Consider the following 22,103-nt stretch of genomic DNA (forward strand, 5'->3'; position numbering starts at 1 on the left):
TAACTCCAGAGAAAGGATAATTTAACAGGGTCAACTCTAAAATATCCATTTTGTGAACTGACTCCTTAAAGATCTTCTACAGCAACCAAAGGCACTCCCGGCTCAGGTCTTGAGGTAAGGACAGCATCAGGACTCAGTCTGAACCACAGAGCTGGTGAGAGTGTGTGGATGCAGGGGTCTAGAACCTCTAGTGGGTCAAGTGTAAACTGGCCTTTACTGAAGGTAATCTGGTTAAACTATCAAAATTTGACTCAACAACTGTAACTAGAATTTATCCTAACAGAAAGACTTGCACAAATATGCAAATACATATGTATGAAGATGTTCACTGCAATTAAAAAACCAGAAACAACCCACTCAAAAAAGGACTGGCTGAATAAATTCTGATAAAACAATTCATTAGAATCCTATGAAGCCACAGAAGATAAAGTACTGATGTTAAAAGAAATCTACATTATTCTGTTGAATGACAAAAGCATGCCAAAGAACAATACATATAAAAATGACTCCATTTATATAAATGATATAGCAGCATAGTTAGGGTCAGGAAGGATATACATCCAACTGCTGGCTCTAGGAGTAGAAGGCAGTATGCACTTTCAGCTTTATACTTTCCACACAGTGTGAGCATTTCCCAACTAATGTGTACCACTTCTATCCAACACATAGGTTAGAAAATTAGAGGAGGGTGGTGGGAGTCTAGGGATCTATTTATATCTAGAGGAAATCTTAGCCATCATCCCTGGCTTCTCCAACAGTATAAAACCAGCCAAAGAAAAATGTGATGAATCTTGAATAAAAGCCTAAATGCATTCCAAAGCTAAATACGATTGAATTAAATAATTATTTCAACTATCCATGCAGTACTTCTACTTTTTGGTTAAAATTTATCAACAACTGACTCAGAATACAGTATACTTTTTTATGCCCTTATTATGAAATATGCAAATAATGCACAGAATTGTAGGTGGGTAATTTTAGGAACAATGGGTACTCTCTTAACTAGTCCAAGTATCTATTTCTTCATCTGTAAAATGGAAGTGAGGACTAGGGTTGAACTATAATAATCTTAAAGTTAGCTTCCAATTGTGTCAACTGAACTTTAAGTCAACTCCCAGTTTCAGTACTTCTCTGCTTAGGAAATGTATACGTTTTATTTAAGATCCTAAAACAGTGTAATGCAAACTGTTATAAAACACTGCAGTGATCCCCTATAATGATGATTTAGGGTGAAAGAAAAAAAAGCCCCCTGTCCTTTTAGAGAAGAATTTTCTCAGGAAAACCATTAAGAACACAGCACCCTGAAAAAGTGTTTTATTCTGGAAACATGAATATGAAAAATAGCCTTCAGGTTGCCAGAAAAACAAGCAAACCACAGACAAAATATATTCTGCCAGTTATGACTAGTATGGGCACCGGTCCTCCTTATGGGACTGAAGCTTTCTAAGTGAGCACATAAAAAGAATCAGATTCTAGAGCAGTTCAGCTTGTAAAACATAAGGAACAATCTTCAAAGTACAAGACCCATAATCATCTACAAATGTAGTTCTCATATAAGAAGGAGCAAGAGGGGCTGGCCCCGTGGCCGAGTGGTTAAGTTCGTGCGCTCCGCTGCAGGCGGCCCAGTGTTTCGTTGGTTCAAATCCTGGGCGCAGACATGGCACTGCTCATCAAACCACGCTGAGGCAGCGTCCCACATGCCACAACTAGAAGCACCCACAACGAAGAATATACAACTATGTACCAGGGGGCTTTGGGGAGAAAAAGGAAAAAAGAAAAATCTTTACAAAAAAAAAAAAAGAAGAAGGAGGAGCAAGAAATATGACATAATGAATCCTTCATAAGCTAAACTGAAGGACTGTCCTATTGCCTGAGATCTCACCCTATTCTTTTAGGGGATTAAACTCTACTTCCTTTTAATGATGATGAAGACAGTGGCAGACAGTCGTATGGATCTGCTTTATTATTACACGTCTTAACCAGATAAAATAGAAAGATGACAATTTTATGTTGTTTCCTCATCCATTTATTTGTTTAAATTTTACTAGTTCATGATATTTAGAAGTCTGGAAATTAGTCGATTTCACATCAAAGTTTTCTCAAGTTGGAAAGAGCTAGGATAATCATCTAATGTTAGCTGTACCCATGCAAGAGAAAAGCCACAATAACCATTATTTAACCAACAGGTTAAAATTAAGTAACAAGTGAAGAAAACAAAACCACAGATTAATGGTCTTACAAGACCATTAAAAAGAATCATGGTTGGAAAATGACGTTACACATATTTTTCACAAAGTTGGTTCATTCATTTGACTAGTTTCACGCCATTCTTTAACGTCAATGTTAATTAAGTCACTGCTTTCATCACATTATCTATCTTTTATACATGCCCTGTTTTAATGCTGAACATAAGAGTTCCATCCTATGTGATAATCCTACACTTAAAAAAAACCAGGAAGCCAGGAGAAATTCATCGAATCCGTCACTTGTTTCTTGATATGAAATTTTTTTTAAAGCCTATTTAGAGAGATTGGTTGGGATTTGCAACACACAAAGTTGGTGGTCACTTGAGGCACATAAAACAGCTAGCCTGCGGGCCATAGTTCTTGATTAATAAGCCCTCTCTATGACTTGCCCTGAAAAGCACTAGAAGCAAAGCTGCCTGGGTGTAACCTCTCCTTGCTGTCAGCCCACCAGAGGAAAACACAGGAAACATCCAAAGTGCCAGGCCAGAGCCATCACCACAATACCATCACACCACCACAAGGCAGATCTCAGACAAACTCTGGACAGATGGAACCTAACTGCACGTGGGAATCTGAAGGGCCTGTGGAGGTTTTGAAGCACACACACGCCTAAAGCTCACCACCCAGAGTTTCACTACAGAGGTACCTCTTCTAAGTTTCATAGATGATTCTAGCAACTCCCTAGGTTAGAAACCACCATTCTAGAGACTGACAAATTGAGAAGAAAAAACACGTACAACTCGTTAATAGTACTTGGCCTACCAGTGGAGTTTTGGCTTCATTACTCACAACACCTGCACTCCCACATTCTGAACAGACTACTGAAAGAAACCTCTTCACAGGAATGAACAATTGAATACAGTCTCTATAAAGACCAGGTATAAATTACTCTATTCATAAGGCACAACTTTAAGGAAAAAGAATTTAGATGTTCCACACTCAGGATCCTGCCAATCTGGCTGGTGCAATATGTCTAGGCAATGGCCTCTGTCTTTGGAGACGCCCAATTCTTCCATTTCTAAAGCACCTCTGAAAAAAAATTACAAGGTATGTTTATACGAACGCTATGATTTAACCAACTTAGAGGTAAATGCTCAAGTAAATGTTTATATTACAAACAACAAGAATTCCCTTATGTAACAGAAAATCAACGAACCCAAAACAGGGAGCAGCTATCAAAGAAAGAAGCAACATGGAAATAAGGATTATTCATCTAAGACAAGACACACATCTATAAAACTATACGTTAAGTAAATGACTGCTGCATAATTATTTTTTGTTCTACGCCCTAAAATAGCCCTAGTACTGATGAGACAGGTTTTACTAAAGCCTCCCTCTGGCTGGGGACACTCTTGGCAGATGGCCTTATACAGAAACCCTGTGTCATGGACACCTGCAAGAACTTCGGTGCTGCTCCAGTAGCTAAGGCACTTCAGGAAGCTCTGGCTGTCAAAGTGTAAGGCTCCCTGGGGACAAGGAATATGGATAACGACGATTTTCCAAAGTTAACTAGTACCATTTTGAATCCTTCACACTCAATCTCTATGCTAGAATTGCCTTCCTCTGCTCCAAATCAGGGACTGTAGAGAGGTACACTGAGAAATGGTTCAGAAAACAAATGTTCAGGACATTCAGTATGCAGTTAATATCAAAGAGCAGTTTTTTAAAAATCAAGTATTAAAACATTTTTAAAGTGATTTCCCTATCCTCCTCCTCCTCTGTTATTACTTTTTTCACATGAAAGCTCACCTCGCCCTCTTGAAGAACTTCGACCTCTAGGAGCCCCCACCACTGTTCCTCCTCCTCCTCGTCCTGTCAGTCTCAGGACAGCAGCACTATTTACAGACATGGAAAAGTTTCTCTGCCAAAAAAAAAGAAAAAATGGATAAAACAGACAAAACGGCATGTTGCTTCTCCCCACATCCCAAGACTACATAAAATGGCATCTAGTTACTAATAGCAATGGGAAATCATAACTATAGACATACTAAGATGATCCAAAACCTGATTTTAGCCAAAAATCTCAAATTAACATTTCAGATCAACAAACACTGACAACCAACGCCTTATACTATGTTAGGTTTTGTGAAGAAATATTAAACAAACAAACTCTAAATGTTGTATGTATCCGGAAGCAGAAAGGGTAAATATGCATCATAACAGAGAAAACTTGGTAAAAGAGATCTGCTTTGAAAGGGTCCTTTAACTAGTGAAAAGTGGAAATAAGAGAGAGTCACAAAAAGGTCTGAATCAAGAGGAGCATGATAAACAGAAAAAACGATCATTTGTGCTTCATTCTGCTCACCAATGTGAATTAGCAACTTCGTGTAGTATTTGTTCATGACAGGAATCAGAAATCAGAAATGATGGGGAAGAGCCACATAAGAATCTACATAAGACCAACCATCTTAATGGAACAGGGGAAGGAATGCTTGGAAAAAAACACCACCCCAATCACTCAGTCATTAGCCTGCACTTGTACCCACAGTCAATCTGGAATAGGATCAAGAACAAGATAGTAGTGGGTGGGCATCCTTCAAACACGAAAAGGAAGACTCAGAGGCCTGGGAGCCAAAAGTATGTTTAGTCACACTTCTGGATAAATGGAATATACAGAGCTTAGGAAACAGTAAAGCAAGAAGCAATTACAAAAATCTTGAAAAATGATCCATAAAGTACAAAACTCCTGGATATTTGAAGGAGAACTTCACAAGACGGTTTTAAACTCACAAAACTTGGAATATATCTTTACCTGAATACTTTCTAGACACTTAGATCCTAACAGACATTTGTGCAAAAGCGCAGAGAGGTGCGGTACAACACCTCTGTACAGGAAAATACAACTGGGGCCTGGCTGTAGCCAAGGGCCCTGCCGGCAGAAGGGCAAGAAGTGAGGCTTAAGAATTGGACTGAAAAGAATCCTGCATTTTTAACCAATATTTTACATACAAATTGTTTTCCACTGTAAAGTCCTGATTTGCTGTTTTGACCCAAAATCACCTGAAATGTGATGTCTATATCTCTTCTGAAGAAATTAACAACCAACTGGTTAAAAATTTCTACTTTCATTATTGAATTTCTTGTTTTAATATATTGGTTCATTTTCTCATTAACTGTCTCATTACCTGTCTTTTCACAATTTTATTCAATACAATTTATTCAGGTAAATTTTAGAAATTTATCAATGTAAATAAGTTTTCTTTAAGTTTTATAGGTGTATAATCATATAATCAAATAACTTCAAAACTGAAAACTTAGGATGTAATTGATTAACTAAAAATTAGAGGAAGATACCCAACTTGAAAACATTTATTTCAAACTATATTTTAATAAAACAATAAAAAACTGGTTGAAATAAATGCATTAACTAACCTTTTGTCAAAGAATAACCAGTGGAGTTATTGAAAAATGACTCTAAAAACACAATTAAGCAAGACTGAAGTCCAAAAATCTAGATTAATATATTCTAACATTGGAAAAACACAGGTAAGGGCTAATTGCATTATGTGTATGCCAGGATCCCATGTATTGAACACCTCACTACCAAACTATCACACGGGTGAAACTCAAAGGCACCCAGCTATAGGTTTTTCACTGGTAGTATAAAGAAATAGAACTGATTTTTGTGTGTTGATCCTGTACCCTACAACCGTGTTGAATTCATTTATTAGTGCTAATGGTTTTGTTGTGGATTCTTTAGGATTTTTTATATGTAAGATGTTATCTACAAATAGAGACAGTTTTACTTCTTCCCTTCCAATTGGATGTCTTTTATTTCTTCTTCTCACCTAACTGCTCTGGCCAGAACTTCCAACACAATATTGGATATCAGTAGTGGAAGTAGGCATCCTTGTCTTGTTCCCGATCTTAGGAGAAAAGCTTTCAGTCTTTCACCATCGAGTATGTTATTAGCTGTGGGTTTTCATAAATGCCCTTAATCATACTGATGAAGTTCCTTTCTATTTCTAGTTCACTGAGCGTTTTAACACAAGAGGGTATTGAATTTTGTCAACTGCTTGTTCTGCGTCAATTGAGATGATCAAGTGGTTTTTTTCCTTTGTTCTATTAATATGGTATATTACACTGATTTTCTTACGTTGCACCATCCTTGCATTCTGGGGATAAATCCCACTTGGTCATGGTGTATAATTCTTTCAATATACTGTTGGATTCAATCTGTACTGGTATATTTTAACAACTAAAGATATACAAACAAAACAGACTACAATAAAACATAATGTTAATAAATAATTATCTCTACACAGTGAGTTTAGGGGTGAGATTTTCTTCTTTATACTCTTCTGTATTTTCTACAATGAATACGAATACCTTTTATAATAAAAAGTATTTTATTTATTTTAAAGAATACATAAAGAAATCGTAAAAGTAACATGAAAGACAATTCAGTAGAACAGGTAAAGGACGTGGGCAAATCAAAAACTATAATAGGCCATAAGCATTTGAAAAGATGCTCAACCTCATTAGTAACTAGTGAAATACAAATCAAAAACAATTATCAAAGCCATCACTTAGGCCAAAATTTAAAAACCAAGAGTTGGAGGGTTGAGTAAAAATGAGACCTCTCATATACTGCTAGTGAGAGTGCAAAACTGGCAAGTCAATACAAAAACTAATGTGGTAATACCCAGTAATGTTTTAAAAAAATGCGAAGAACCAAAACCCAACAATTCCACTTTTATAACATGTTATAAGAATGCTTAGTGCAGTATAATCCGTAATAGTAAAAAGTGAAAACTTAAATATCCAACCAGAAGAGACTGGAAAAAAAACTGTAGATTTTCTCACATATGGAATACTACACAGCAGAGATGAACAAATTAAAGCTATGTGTATCAACACAGATAAACCTAAAAATCATTATTAAAAGAAAAAAGCAAGCTGCAGAATAAAAACTATGCCACATAATAAAAGCATGCTATCTTCAACACAAAATTTATTGCCCTATAAAATAAGACATTTATGGCATACCAATACACAAACATGCAATGAAAATATTAAGACATGAAAGAGAAAAGTAATCCAATTGATAGTAAGGAAAGGAAGAAAGGGGTACGCGCCAGGCAGTGTCAACTGTATGAGAAATCTTATTTGTTAAAACAAAAAAAGACACACAAATATATCATAATTGTAAGATTTGATATATCTGAATAGTAAATATACTGGTGTTTATAATACTATTTTCTATACTTGTCTATTTAAAATAATTCATAATAAAAATATTTTTAAGAAAAATTAAACCAAAATACAGCCAGATAACAGTTTTTTTGAAAAAGAAATTTGTCAATTTTGAAAAGGAACTTTTTGGTAATCACTAGAGAAGGATCCTTTCTTTCCTGTGTACTCTTCACAGCAATAAACACCTTCTGGTTAATGAAAATATCTGCTGATAACCATAGATGATAGTGGATTTCATGAATAAATACAGAAGTAGTCTGATTTAGAAGAAACTATAAACAAATAAAAATTGCTTACGAAAATGTGCTGAAAATCATCAAGGATTAATATCACCCCTTTCTTAGAACTTAACATAATTCTAATAGTTTGCTTTTTTTTTTGAGGAAGATTAGCCCTGAGCTAACATCTGCTGCCAATCCTCCTCTTTTTGCTGAGGAAGATTGGCCCTGACCTAACATCCATGCCCACCTTCCTCTATTTTATATGTGAACGCCTGCCACAGCATGGCATGATAAGTGGTGCATATGTCCATGCCCTGGATCCGAAACAGCAAACCTCAGGCTGCTGAAGCAGAGTGCATGAGCTTAACTGTTGCACCACCCAGCAGAGTTCTTTTAATAAACTTTTCTTTCTTCATAGAGTGACTTCCTCATGCAAAATACGGTAAGTGTAGAGGAAACATCCAGAGTTGTCAGAAAAAGTAATGATGAAAACAGATAGTGGTGACAGTTATACAACTCTGTGAATATACTAAAAAACAGTGAATTGCATGCTTTAAAAGCATAAATTTTATGGCATGTGAATTACGTCTCAATAAAGTTGTTTTTTAAAAAAAAAATAGTGATGATGATTCTCCAAAGTGACATTCCAGCATTCCGACAAAGCTCTTATTTTTCCATTTTAATACAATCACAATTTATTATTTATCTTTGGACATAGTGAACCAGAAAAGGACAACACAAAATCTGCTACTTTCCAGCCCAAAAATCTAACTTTCTCACACTATCATAAAAACAACTGGTGACAGAAGAGCACATTCTTAACCACATCTTCAGCTCAAGCTCTACATCATCCTTTAGTGGCAGAACGCATTGGTGAGAATTCAGGTCGCCAACTACTTCTGAAAAGACCCCCTTCCCCCAAAATAACTCTTTCTCTCTAGTCAAATAAGTTACAAGGGATGGTTCACATAGTCCTTAAGGACCCAGACACGTTCATCACTACATAACACTCAACAGTTTCAGATCTAAAGCAGAGTCGAATCAGCTGAGAGAGAGGCATCCACATAGTAAGAAAGAGAAGAAAGCAGACCTGTGGGGATACAGAATACTCCTTAGGGCCTACGTAGGAATAGCTTTCCATTTTCATGCCTCAGTGGGAAGGAACAAGGGTTTGACCTGGGGCTCAAAGCTAGGCACAAACCTGTTCTTCTTCTGTAAAGGGTACAAGAGCCAACGGTGGCAGGGGCTCCTCCTGTAGGATAGGCAGAAATTCTTTATCGAGAAGATCTGAAGGTATCTGTGTGACCAAACACAAGACCATGAGATTGATGCTATCCCTCCAATTACAAGAAGAGAAACACTCTTCTGTCTATCTGATGCTGATTATCATAAATATGTTATAAATATGTAGCTTATTCAGCCAATTAACTTCAGTGGTACTTACACATTCTGAGAGGGTCAAATAACCACCACCCCAGTCACCCTCCCCATCCTCACATCAGACTACCATTTTCGGGTTTGATACATAGCACTAACTCTGGTATTCTACAGGGCACAGTCGAAGAGTAAAGATCACCACATTTAACTCTACATAGAGGTGGTGAGGAGAGTTTTATAAGAAATTTTATCTGTCCTTCATTAAAATCTGAGATTCTGAATCCATTAATAAAATTAAAGAGTATATTTAAAAAATAGAAAATATTTCTCACTAGTCACATAATAAAAGCATACTTTACACTTTGAGTTTTGATCATTTATAAGTGACACAAATATAACATCACATTTAACATCCTCACTCCACTAAAATTTTTATATTTAACTCAAAAAGGGAAAGAACAAGAGAAGCAGCAACTCTTCTCACTCCTCACTCCTAGCTAGAAAGAATGAGAGGTGCGATAAAGAAAGGAGAAATTCTTCCTGTCTCAGCCATCAAGCTGGGATAGAGAGACATGAAAGAGGTAGAGAGGAAATTAGCTGACAAAGTATTAAGCGCTGACTATTCTGTTTCCATGAAGCTTTCTACTCCTGTAATGAAATCTCAGGTCTTCTCTAAAATATACAGAGTACAATATACTTAGAAAAGCCTCTCTTAACTACTGCAGGTTTCAAAGCAGGAAAAAAGGTAAGAGAGAAAAACCATGGGTAGTTCATATACCAATACATCACTGCACATACCCTGAAATCTTATTCATAATTCTGAACTCGTTCCTACTTTCTTACCTTGTTGTCTTTAAGGAAAAGTGCTAACATTTCTTCTCTGCCATAACGATAGTCTGCTAATTTATACTTCGGCAATGCGGGAGACAGAGGAGGGGATGTAATGCTCCCACCACTGGACAGAGCTCGGAGCCTAGAACAGGAGAGAGATAGAATATAAAAATGTAGCGTCAAATATTGTGGCACTATGGACTTTCTATTTTTATATAATATACTATAAAAATCTTCACTTTAGTTCTTTAAAAGAACAGAAAGAGGGGGTGGCCCGGTGGCACAGCGGTTAAGAGCACACGTTCCACTTTGGCGGCCCGGGGTTCGCTGGTTCGGATCCTGGGTGTGGACATGGCACCACTTGGCAAGCCATGCTGTGGTAGGCATCCCACATATAAAGTAGAGGAAGATGGGCATGGATGTTAGCTCAGGGACAGTCTTCCTCAACAAAAAGAGGAGGATTGGCAGCAGTTAGCTCAGAGCTAATCCTGCTCAAAAAAAACCCCAGAAAAATCCCATTATCTCAAAGTATCAAAGATTTTAGCTTTAATACAACATGCTGTCACAGCACGAGAACAGCTTATTGAGAAATAACTAGACAACCAAGTCGCAATTCTTTAACTTAAAAGGTATCATGCATGTCCCTGAGAAGCTTGGAAGGTGAGGAGGGGACGCTTTTTTCAAAATTATAAAAGTAACGTGATTAAAACAAAAGTGAGCTATCACCTTACACCCATTAGATTAATAAAAATTAATAAATCTGACTTTACCAGCTGTTAGTAAGGAAGTAAAACAATTCTCAAGTAGCATTTGTAGGATTATAAATTGGAACGACCACTTCAAAGAATGACTTGGTAAGATTTAATAAAATATTTAACAAAGTACGCTATACAAATGAAAAAGAAAAATACATGGGCCGGCCCGGTGGCACAGCGGTTAAGTGCACACATTCCACTTTGGCGGCCCGGGATTCCCCAGTTTGGATCCCGGGTGCATACATGGCACCACTTGGCACGCCATGCTGTGGTAGGCATCCCACATACAGAGTAAAGGAAGATGGGCACAGATGTTAGCTCAGGGCCAGTCTTCCTCAGCAAAAAGAGGAGGATTGGCAGCAGTTAGCTCAGGGCTAATCTTCCTCAAAAAAAAAGAAAAGAAAAAGAAGAAAAAGAAAAATACAGAAGCTTATAAAAAGATACTTTTATATAATACATATAAACCTTCAAATAGGTTTATACTGTTTAAGAACACATAAAAAAACGTAGTAAAAGCATAGAAACAAACATGAATTGGCAAATACAAAATTCAGGATAAGTTTGTATCTGCAAAGGGAAGGAGAGTATAAAGGGTGCTTTTATTATTCCTACAATGTTTTTTTCAGCTCGGTGCTGCATACATGGATGTTCATTACAATTTATACTTTTATATGCCTGCAATATTTCATAATCCATTTAATGAAAGCAATTAATGATCAGTTTAGAGAATCAGAAAATGCAGTCAAGAGTGAAGTACAAACAGAAAAAATACAAAAGCTGTATTTACCGCTAAGAAGAAAAAAACATAGATATACTCTAAGCTGGTAATAGCAGTTCTCTCTAACAAATGGAACTGGGGAACTTCTTGTTTAATTTTATAAGATGTTTTTATTAAAAAAAGATGGGGGTGGGGACCTCAGCAAAAAATGGCAAGAGTAAGATCCTACTGCAACACTGTGTTCAACAGCAAGTGGGAAAACTACTTTCGGGAGTAGTTGATATCTGCGGGCTGCCCGAAGTCTATAAGTAAGAGATACAAAGGGTAAAAGTGACCACGGTGCTTTAATGCAGCAGTTCTGTCCAAAGGAAAATTCGACAGAAGCATTAAACTATACCCCCCAAATTGCTAAGTTTTACTCACAAAAGCAAAAAAGAGGGGAATGATCTACTAATCACACATTAAAAAATAAAAAGGCCAAGCACAGTAAATACTTGCACATTATTCAAAAATGGCAGAAAAAATAGTATATGCATAATAAATATAAATATGTGTTTACATGAAGAAAGTAATACAAAAAAAATATGTATTAGTAAAGTGAGGCTGCAGGGGTTTTTTTCAATGTTTCTACCTACTGTCTCCACTTATTTCTTTTTAACATTACACACACTTTGAACATAAATAAAAGTACCAAGAACATAACGAACTCCAGTGTACCAAACACCCAGCCTCCAACCCAATAATCCACGGCCAACCCTGCTCCTGCTACCGCCCCATCAAACCCTCCACTTATATTATTTTGAAGGAAATCTTTGGCATTGAAGATTTTTTGAAAGTAATTATTTTATCTTTGAAGTAAAGTTATTTCATCTGTAAAAATTTCAAAATGTTATCTCTAAAGGATAAGGATTTTTTTTAAGTCTGGATTTCGCTGCTTTTCTCTGTGATACAGTTTAACACGTCTCTCAGTTCTCTGCATTTCTCATAAATTGGTGACTGGATGTCAAGACCTGATCAGATTTGGCAAGATTTCCACGTGGTGATGTGTATCCACCAGAAGGCACAGACTGCCTGGTTGATTTTATGAGGCTGGCAGTCCCTGAAGACCGATGTTTAGATCCCCAAGTTCACTATGGTTTCAGGGTGACTTTATTCTATCATCCCTTCTTTATTTATTAGCTGGATTATTTCTACAAAGAGAAACTTCCCTCTTATAATATTTGGTATTGTTACCCAATAGTGTAGTTCATATAGGAAAGGAAAGAAAAAAGTCTTTATTCTTTCTTATTTATCAGTTTTCAAAATAATGACTTGCATCCTCCAACGGTAACAAATTATTTTTCATTAGTGTATTTCAATTCACTGCAATTATTCTTCACAATGCTCAAACTGTCTCATCTTCGAACAGTGAGAGACTCTTCAGGTTGACTCCTGGGTCCTTTTGACACAACCCTAGTAGTCTTTAACAGCTTCTTTTCTATCTGGTATGTCAAAATGTTCCAGGCTCAGCTTGTATTATTTCTTGCCTCAGACCCAGAAGCAACCATTTCTCCAGGGAGCCTGAGTCTCTTTAGTATATATAAAGACCACAATCTTTGTATATACACAATCTTTAGTATATATAAAGACCACGGTGCTAGGTGTGCTCATTGCTACTGGGTTGGTCTTTTGTCTTCTTTCCAATTATTCTCGGACTTAGAGGTCATTTAGTCCAACTCCTATAAAACAAGTTAAAAACTACGTAAGAAAACAACATGCCCACAAAGGAGCAATCCTTCTACCACTGAAGGACCTTCCAAGAAACTGCTTTCCACCAAATTCATGTAAAGTTGGACTCTTTCCAACTTTTTCTTTGAAAAAGTGTAACTAATATCCACTGAGAACCAAGACTTGGAATTTTACATACACATTACTTCATTTAATCTCATTTAAGCTTCACAACAACTCCAATAAAACAGATGAGAAAAATGAAACCGAGGGTTAAACAACTTGCCCACAGTCACAGCCAGCAGAACAAAGATTCAAACCTGGATTTTTACAACTAAAAAGACCAAGATCTTTCCAACAATGAGGTCTCAACTTTTTATTTAAAATGGCCAATGATTATTCTGCCAAACATTAGTTGTAAAATATACGTACATATTTTTACAAATTATTTTAAGATATTTTTCTTATACTGACCCAACATGCTCCCCAATAGTTTCTACCACTAGAGGGCTCATCTAAGCCCTCTTTCAAGTGAACATCATTCCAGTATCGGCAAATAGAAACCAGAGACTTTCCTCCTCACGGCTCAACATCCCTACTTTCTTCCTCCGTTCCTCACGAGTTTCAAATCCACTCACCATTCTGGGTCCCTTCCAGAGAACCCTCCTCAAGGGCTTTCCAATGTTAGGGACAGAACACTTCTTACAGGCACCAAACCTATTAAGAGTAACATGACCAGAGTGCATTTTCAAGAGGTTCCTCCAGCTACTGTAAAGAGAACAGGCCAAGGCAAGCTGAGAGTAATTCAAACTAAGAGAAGATGGCAGCCTGAATTAGGATAGTGGTTGTGCTCTACTCAATAATCAACAAATCCTATTCCAAGTCCCTCTTCACCTACAGATATTTGGGTAATAGCCCTCCCTAAAAGCCCACCACTGATTTTTACCGCCTCTAAGATCTCGCTCCATACAACCGTCTCTCACAGAAACTCAATCCCTATTTGCTTTCCTCTCAAGTCTCTAAATACTGTATCTAAGAGTGGTTTAAAACTCCTTTGATGCAGCATCCTCCTCCAGCTATGTGCAGTGCTCATCTTTCCTCTTCATTTCAGAAATGTCTCCATGTCCTCACTTCCCAGTCACTCCAAAAGCCAATGCAACCTGGCTTCTCCCCTACTGCTCCTCTGGTCTAGCAAAGTTCATCAATAAGCACAACACTACATCCAAGGGAAAATTGTCTATTCTTATTCCTTCATCTTCCTGGCCACACTGAGATCTGTTTAACACAGAAGGCCCAGTGGGGCTTCTAAAACCCCACGATAGCCCAAAATCTTCACTTGTTAACTATTGTCCAAAATCCAAACTTCAGCTTATAAAAGCAATTTAGAATGTCAATGTAGACATATGAAGGTGTGGGAATCAAACAGTACTTGTGTGTAAGCTCATGAGTCTCAATTCCATATTGACCTCTCCCCTAAAGAGTCAAGCTTTCATACAATGCCAAAAACCCTACTCATCAGCTTATTCATCCCAACCCCCTTCATCACCTGTACAGTCATGCATCACTTAATGACAGGATATGTCCTGAGAAATGTGTTAGGGGATTTCCTCGTTGTGCGAACATCAGAGTGTACTTACACAAACCTAGATGGTTGAACCTACTACACACCTAGGCTATATGGTACTAATCTCATGGGACCACTGTTGTACATGCAGCCCATTATTGACCGAAACGTCGTTATACAGCACATGACTGTATTCCCAAAGGCAGGTGAGGATACCACCATCTACTCAGCCACTGGATTAAGAGTCTAGGAATCATCCTTTACTCCTCACTTTCTACCATCTGCCATACCCAATTACTATGTCCCACCAGTGTTAAATTCTAAATCTCTCAAGCCATGCCCTGATCGACTATTTCCTACCTGTACTGCTGCAACAGCATCCTAAAGGATCTAACTAGTCATAGTCCATCCTCCACACTACCAAGTTGTTCATTTCAAATGCAAATCTGAATAAAATGCTCCCTTGTTCACAATGCTTCACTGGCATACCATAATCAAATAAAATCAAAGCTTCTTAACATAGAAGGGCTATCTCCAAGCTCATCTCTCCCACACTTCACATTACAGTAAAGGCAAACCTCTTGGAGTCCCTCTCTTAAACCTGCAGTTTCTTGCCCCCTTGTCTTTACACATGCCCTTTCTGCTGTTAGGAATATTTTTTCTAAGCATTTTCACCGGCAGGGATGGCGGGACTGCTGGGGAGAAGAGAGGTTAAGTGCAAAGGATGAGATGGAAGAGAAGAGAGACAAAATGAGGGAGATGGGAGACCAGAAAGCGAGCAAAAGGGAGAAAAGGAGAGAGATCTAGATTCTCGGGGCCTTGGCTAGACACAAGTACCTGCCTAGCCTTCATAGGACTAACTGCCGAGTGGAAGAAAAAGCTCATCAACTCAACAGTCAGACAAATGGACATATAGCTATCGAAGGATTCTGGAGAAAACTTGATCCAATCTACATTTTAAGATTACTCTGGCTGCTGCGGGGAGAATAATTAGAAGGAAAGTTAAGAATGGAAGCCAGGAAACATCAGGCGGCCACTGCTCCAACAGTTTATGTCAGAGACAGTCGTGGCTTACACTAGGGTAGCGGCAATGAAAATGGAGAGAAAAGAACAGATTCAAGAGATTTTGGAGATGAAATTGATACAACATTGTGATGGATTATGCAGGGACAGAGAAGTAAAAGAAAATATCTCAGATAACTCCTAGACTTTTGGCTTGAGTGAACGGGCACACTGTGATATTAAGATGAAATAAAAAGGGCAAAACTCATGAGCTCAGTTTTGGAAAAGTATGAAGGATAAGAAACCTACAGGCATCAAATAAGCAGCTGAATATCCTTTACTTGCATTATACTTCCTTTACAGCAGTGACATTATAGTGAAATTATTTAGTGTCAGCTTCTCCACTAAATAATTCAAAAGTAGGTACCATGTCCTTTTCTTCTTGTTGCCTAATGGCATCTAACTCAAGACACAAAACATACGAGGCACTTGATAAAATGTTTTCTAAATGAATCTTAATATTCTCTTCTAAAATACACCCTTGGATAACACCTAATTTACTATCCCTTCAGATCACATAGACATCTTTTACTCTTTCTGAAAACTGGGACTATTAATGCATTCCCTCCTCCAGAACATCTCTCATTTTCCCCACAACTCCATAAAGATTATGGCTAGTAACCTAACCATCTCAGATTTGCATTCTCTTGCCCCGACTTCCCTCCCATAAGGTTTGAATGCCTTCATTCAACATTTACTAAATGCCTACGTGCAGCACACTAAGTTAAACATCAGGCTCACCAAAACTGAGAAATACAGTGCCTTTCTTAATGCAATTGGTTCTTTTCTGAGTAAGGTAAACACATAAAGAGACACATCACAAAGTCATGACTACTTTACCATAGGTATATGCAAAGTGCTTCAGGAGAAACAGAAGTGCCTCACCCTTTTTTGAAGGGAGAGACCTGGGAAAACTTCCTAAGGCCACTGAGACGAAACAGAGGAAGCTCCAAAGGAGGTTCCTTGGCTCCTGCCCCATAAAGCCAGGTAACTGGCTGCAATTATTCCCCTATAATAAATTCCTTTATTATCTAGATTTTTCTAAAATTTCTGATCCTCAAAATGAAAAAAATAAATAAAACAAGTATAATGAATTTGTTTTGTTTTTAAAATGTCTTGAGGTATACATACAAACATCTGCAAAGAAAAAAGAATAGGGGGAAACAAACAAAATGTTAGCAGTGGTTCTTTGGGTAGTACAACCAAGTGTAACTTAGATCTTTTCTTTTTATACTGTTGTTTCCTCCAAGGTTTTCTGGAATGAGCTTGACTTATTTTGTTACTGGGACTACCAACAAAAAATTCTAAAAAAGCTAAATCTACCAGATTTAGAACTAAAAAAAATTTTTTCTTAAGGTAGTACTGAAGTGTTTTGTCAAGGGTGAATTAAACAGGCAAGGGTGGAAATTAAATTCATATAATCTTTCTGGTAGTCCATCTGTTAATATATCATCCAAAACCTTAAAAAAGAAACTTTTGATTTAATAATTCCACTTCCTAGAAATTATTCCAAAGTAAATAATCAGCAATACAAACAAAACTGTTCAGGGATGTGCATACATATTTACAACAGCAAAACATTAAAAACAACTTTACTTTCCAACAATTTATTCATTCATTTCACAACTATTTATTGAATCCTACTATGCGCTAACCACTGCAGCTACAGCAGTGAACAAACTATACAAAAATCGAGACCAAAATACCTGCCCTCAATGGGGTGGACAGTCTAGTGGGGACTGGAGAATGGAATATAAATAATAAAGAAAATAAAGGAGTAATATATTTGGCATGTTATGTTTTGATACAGACCATGAAGAAAAAATTAAACAGAAAAGGGAGATAAGGAGTAAAGGGGAGGTGTTATATAGACGGTCGAGAAAGGTCTAAGGTGATGACATCTGAGTAAAGATTATTGTTTCATATCTATAATTGTTTTACTTCTCTATTAAATCTATCACATCTTTTTCAACTGCTTTGGCAATTATGTAATATATTTCTTTATTCTAAATATAGAGATAGGCTAAGACCTAATGATTCCACAGATACACCTTAAAAAGTCCACGCTTAAAGTCATTCCTGGTCTGACTCTACTATAATTTTTAATGCACTCCCATCTGCTATCCCAGGTATAAAGAAATCTCTTCATTTTGCCCATCGTTCATTGATCATTGCGTCATCATAAAAACAACAGTCTTAGTAAACAGAACACAGTATCACTAACGTTTCTGTATGGTTCAGTGACACACTGACTCAATGTAATCACTCTAAGCTTTGATTCTCAAGTGTTGTGGACAGAGCTGCTTATTCCAAGTTTCACAATGACTGTAGTACTACATGCAGCAAAACACAGCAGCAGTCTCTATTCATACTGCAGCTTTCCAGCTCAGGGCTGAGTTACTTACGGGTCTCACATACTCCCTTTGCCAGAAGGAATACTGATAGCTGGTACAAAAAAGGCAATGTGCCTGCTTACACCTCCCCAGTTTATCAGCATTTCAGATGACTAAGGGAAGGCTCCTAAACTCCAATGCCTGCAGGGTAACAATTAAGTAAAGCTACTGCTTAAGCACGGTCCTGGTAACTGTCCTCTGCCAAAGTCACCTCAATTCAAATTTTGTGTAAAATTCTGGGCTCATCAAACAAAACACCATCAAACAAAACTTCAGAGTACCAATGAAAAGGATGTATAAGACGTCATGGATAGACTGGGTCAATGACACACTGAAATGACTTTGGAACCCAGGGTTTAGGGTAGAGGCCAGCAAACTTTTTTCTGTAAAGGGCCAGAGAATAAATATTTAAGCTTTTCGCACCGGATGGACTCTGTTGTAACTAACTCAATCTTGCTACCGTAGTGTGAAAGCAGCCAGGTAATATGGAAACGAATGGGTGGCTGTGTTACAGTAAAAGTTTACTTACAGAAACTTTATTTACGGTCCCTCAGGCCATAGTTTGTCAACCCATGGTATAAGGCATCAGGAGTTTTTTTTCTTTTGTTTTGGCTAAATTCCTAGTGTTGCCTTTTTGTTAATTCTTACTAGAGGGATATTGAAAAAAAAAACTTCCTTAAATTAGCTGATGATTTTAATCATGTTTTTACAAAGAAAGAGACAAGAGGGTGAGTAAATACAAAAGAGAAGCAGTTACAAAGTCTAGATAAAGGCAGAGAGCTGCACACAAAATGGTTTAGAAAGTGAGCCATATGAATCTAAATCCACCTGATAAAGGAAGTTAGTAAGATGTGAATAAAGATTTAACTATAAGCTGGGGCCGGCCTGGTGGCACAGCGGTGAAGTGTGCACATTTCACTTCTCGGCGGCCTGGGGTTCGCCGGTTCGGATCCCGGGTGCGGACATGGCACCGCTTGGCAAAAGCCGTGCTGTGGTAGGTGTCCCACATATAAAGCAGAGGAAGATGGGCATGGATGTTAACTCAGGGCCAATCTTCTCCAGCAAAAAGAGGAGGACTGGCAGCAGTTAGCTCAGGGCTAATCTTCCTCAAGAATAAATAAATAAATAAATAAATAAAAAAGATTTAACTACAAGAATGTTCACAAAAAATATTTTTATAGTAATGAAAAACTGAGAACATCCTATATAAGCTACATCTAAAAGACCAGTTAAATAAATGATGATACATCATACAATGCAACCATTTAAAATAAAATATTTCTTGATAAAAAAGCTGGTTTTGATGTGGTTATTTTTTAAAAGCAGGTTACAAAATTGAAATTGAATGTACAGTATGATCTCATTTTTGTGAAAATAAATGTATATACACAAACAAGCATACATAAAACCACCAGGAAACACACACCAATGTATTTACAGTGGTTATCATGAATGCCGAAATTATGGTAATTCTATCTTTTTCTGACTTACTTGTAATTTCTAATTTTTCTAGAAACATATTGATTTGGTAATTAGAATATTGTTTTTAAAATATAAAATAATAACTAAAACAGGTGCAGCATTACTTAAGCCAACATTTCCAAAATAAACTCTCAAAAGATGAGTTCATCAGTTCTCAGAACTTCAAATAGTGATTCCTCCTCAGTCTCCAAATGCTAGCTATAAGGGCCAAGAAAATTTAGGAATCACATATAAAATAAATAAATATCATAAGGTAAGTTAATAAGAGCTCTCAAATAAGAAGTTACTACAGGGAGTCTGCATCACTTATCAAACCACCACCATCTGAAACAATCAAGAATGCTTAAGACACGATTCCAATTTATCTACTTTATATACTGCCTCCAGTTCAAGGTTTGAATGGAAAAAACAACTATCATTATTCATGCCACTGATGAGAGGATCTTCAATCACCAACTTTGGGGAAAAAGGAAGAAGGGTTGGGGGAAGTCACACTACAATTTGATGGATCTCAAAATTCCATGAGAATTCCATATTCGGGGTCCAAACACATCTGTAAGAGACTCAAAGGTCAATTAATTGCTATTATGCTACACCAATCCCAGATGGGCCACTGCTAATAGCCAGTATAATTCTAGACCACCTGCCTAGCCCATCGATAAACTAAAATTCAAACAATAATTCAATAAAAACTATTTTTCAAGTAAGTCTATGAACAGCATTCACAAAACAACACTGTAGCAGAAAACATACACACATAAAAATGTTACATATATAAAATTGTATATGCACCTATACAAGGGTGCAACCATAAATCATTTGCTAGAGTGTTGGGACTGTGGGGAGTTTTAATTCCATTATCATTACAAAATCAGACCAAGAAAATTTTTTAAATAGAGTACAGAATGCAGTGATCAACCAAATATAATTTACTCCTAGACTAGTTACATTGTTTTCAAACAGGCACACAAAGCAAAGTCTGAAAAACATGCACATTTATAAACCACCCAACACCTGTACAAATGTCTTACTCCCATACTAGTCATCCAGTATCAAACAGGATGAAATTCTGAAAACTCACCATTCAGGCCCAAAGTTCAGTGTCTGCGTTTCCGCTGCCATTCTTTTCCGTATTTTTACAATAGATTTTTATTTGTGGAGAAATCTGTTAAAGAGAAAAATATCTCCATACAGTTAGTGAGGATTAAATGCAGAATTCTAGCCCAGAAAGAATAGCTCAAGAGTATGTTTTGCTTATGTTCCTCTCAACCAGAGTCAACAGAATGAGAGTTCTGACTCCCTGTTTATGACAATACAGCAGGCAAAGTGAAATGAATAAAGCCACCCTCACATTCTAATTCATCATCTTTTGATGTTTATTGGGGGAAAGGAGGCATAGTACAAGAAGAAGCTGGTGAGACTGGTGGGAGCTGACCATGCAGGGAGCTAGGAACCAAATTAAGGATTTTCTTCTTTAGCCTTAGAGCAATGGGGAGTGAATGAAGGGTAATAGCTTTATATTTTAATTTAAATTACTCCCTTGAAATGGCCTCCCATCACCAAGACGTACATCAAAGATTCTTAAAATAACACATCTCCACCTTACCTATCTGACAGCTTCCATTACAATTTTCCCTACTTTCTGCTTAGCACTTTATGTTCTAGTGATTCTTTAAAAAATTATCTTGGACCATCAAATTAAAATAATAAGCTAATGAGTTTCATAAGTGACCCTTCAAAAGCAATTTCAAGATATCAGAGCTTAAAGTGAGATAAGTCAGACAGGGAAAAACAAATACTGTATGACATTACTTACATGTGGAATCTAAAAAAGCCAAATTCAGAGAAACAGAGAGTCAAGTGATGGTTACCAGTGGTTAGAAAGTAGGAGAAAGGAGGAGATATTCGTCAAAGGGTATAAACTCTTCCAGTTATAAGATCAGCAAAATCTAGGGAGCTAACGTACAGCACGGAGATTATAGCTAGCAATACTGTATTATACACTTGAAAGTTGCTGAAGAGTAAATCTTAAATGTTCTTGCCACAAAAAACAAATGGCAATTATGTGACGGGATGGAGGTGTTAGGTAAGGCTATGGTGGTAATTATATTGCAATATAGAAATGTATCAAATCAACACACTGCACACCTAAACTTATACAATGTTATATGTCAATAATGTCTCAATAAAGCCAAAAAAGATATCAGAGCTTAGAAAATGAAGAATATTGTAAGTAGTGTAAATATACTGCAAATCTCTCCAAGATACATCACATCACCCTGTTAATTTTATTTAAAAGGTCTAAGAATAATAAACCAGAAATTGGTTTAAAATGCAGAAAAGGCAAAATGAAAGTATGCTAACAGCCATAATCATTTATCTGCCCCGCTCCTAGAAGATATTTCTAGCCCTCTATCAACCATGTGGGCTCCAGGGAGATTCCTATGTTCAACTTAACCCTGATTCCCTGCAGCATGCACACCAGACTCAAGCTGAGATCAACTTAGTGCCCCCCTCCCTATCTCTTAAGCAACTGATGATGCAAAAAAAA

At 37.1% G+C, this 22,103-nt stretch overlaps 1 protein-coding gene across 8 annotated transcripts in view; it reads right to left on the reverse strand.

Moving 5' to 3' along the window:
• Positions 1-22,103, reverse strand: part of GIGYF2 (GRB10 interacting GYF protein 2) — a 125,739-nt gene that overhangs the window by 79,405 nt on the left and 24,231 nt on the right. For all 8 annotated transcript variants that reach the window (XM_046643159.1, XM_046643155.1, XM_046643157.1 and 5 more), the window contains 4 exons: positions 20,634-20,717; positions 9,884-10,013; positions 8,865-8,960; positions 3,996-4,107 (listed from right to left, as the gene is read on the reverse strand). In XM_046643159.1, coding sequence (XP_046499115.1) covers positions 3,996-4,107; positions 8,865-8,960; positions 9,884-10,013; positions 20,634-20,674 — 379 coding nt within the window. In that variant the 5' untranslated portion in view covers positions 20,675-20,717. The remainder of the gene's footprint in view (positions 1-3,995; positions 4,108-8,864; positions 8,961-9,883; positions 10,014-20,633; positions 20,718-22,103) is intronic.

This window comes from Equus quagga, chromosome 17 (assembly GCF_021613505.1).
Source record: "Equus quagga isolate Etosha38 chromosome 17, UCLA_HA_Equagga_1.0, whole genome shotgun sequence".
NCBI lineage: Eukaryota > Metazoa > Chordata > Mammalia > Perissodactyla > Equidae > Equus > Equus quagga.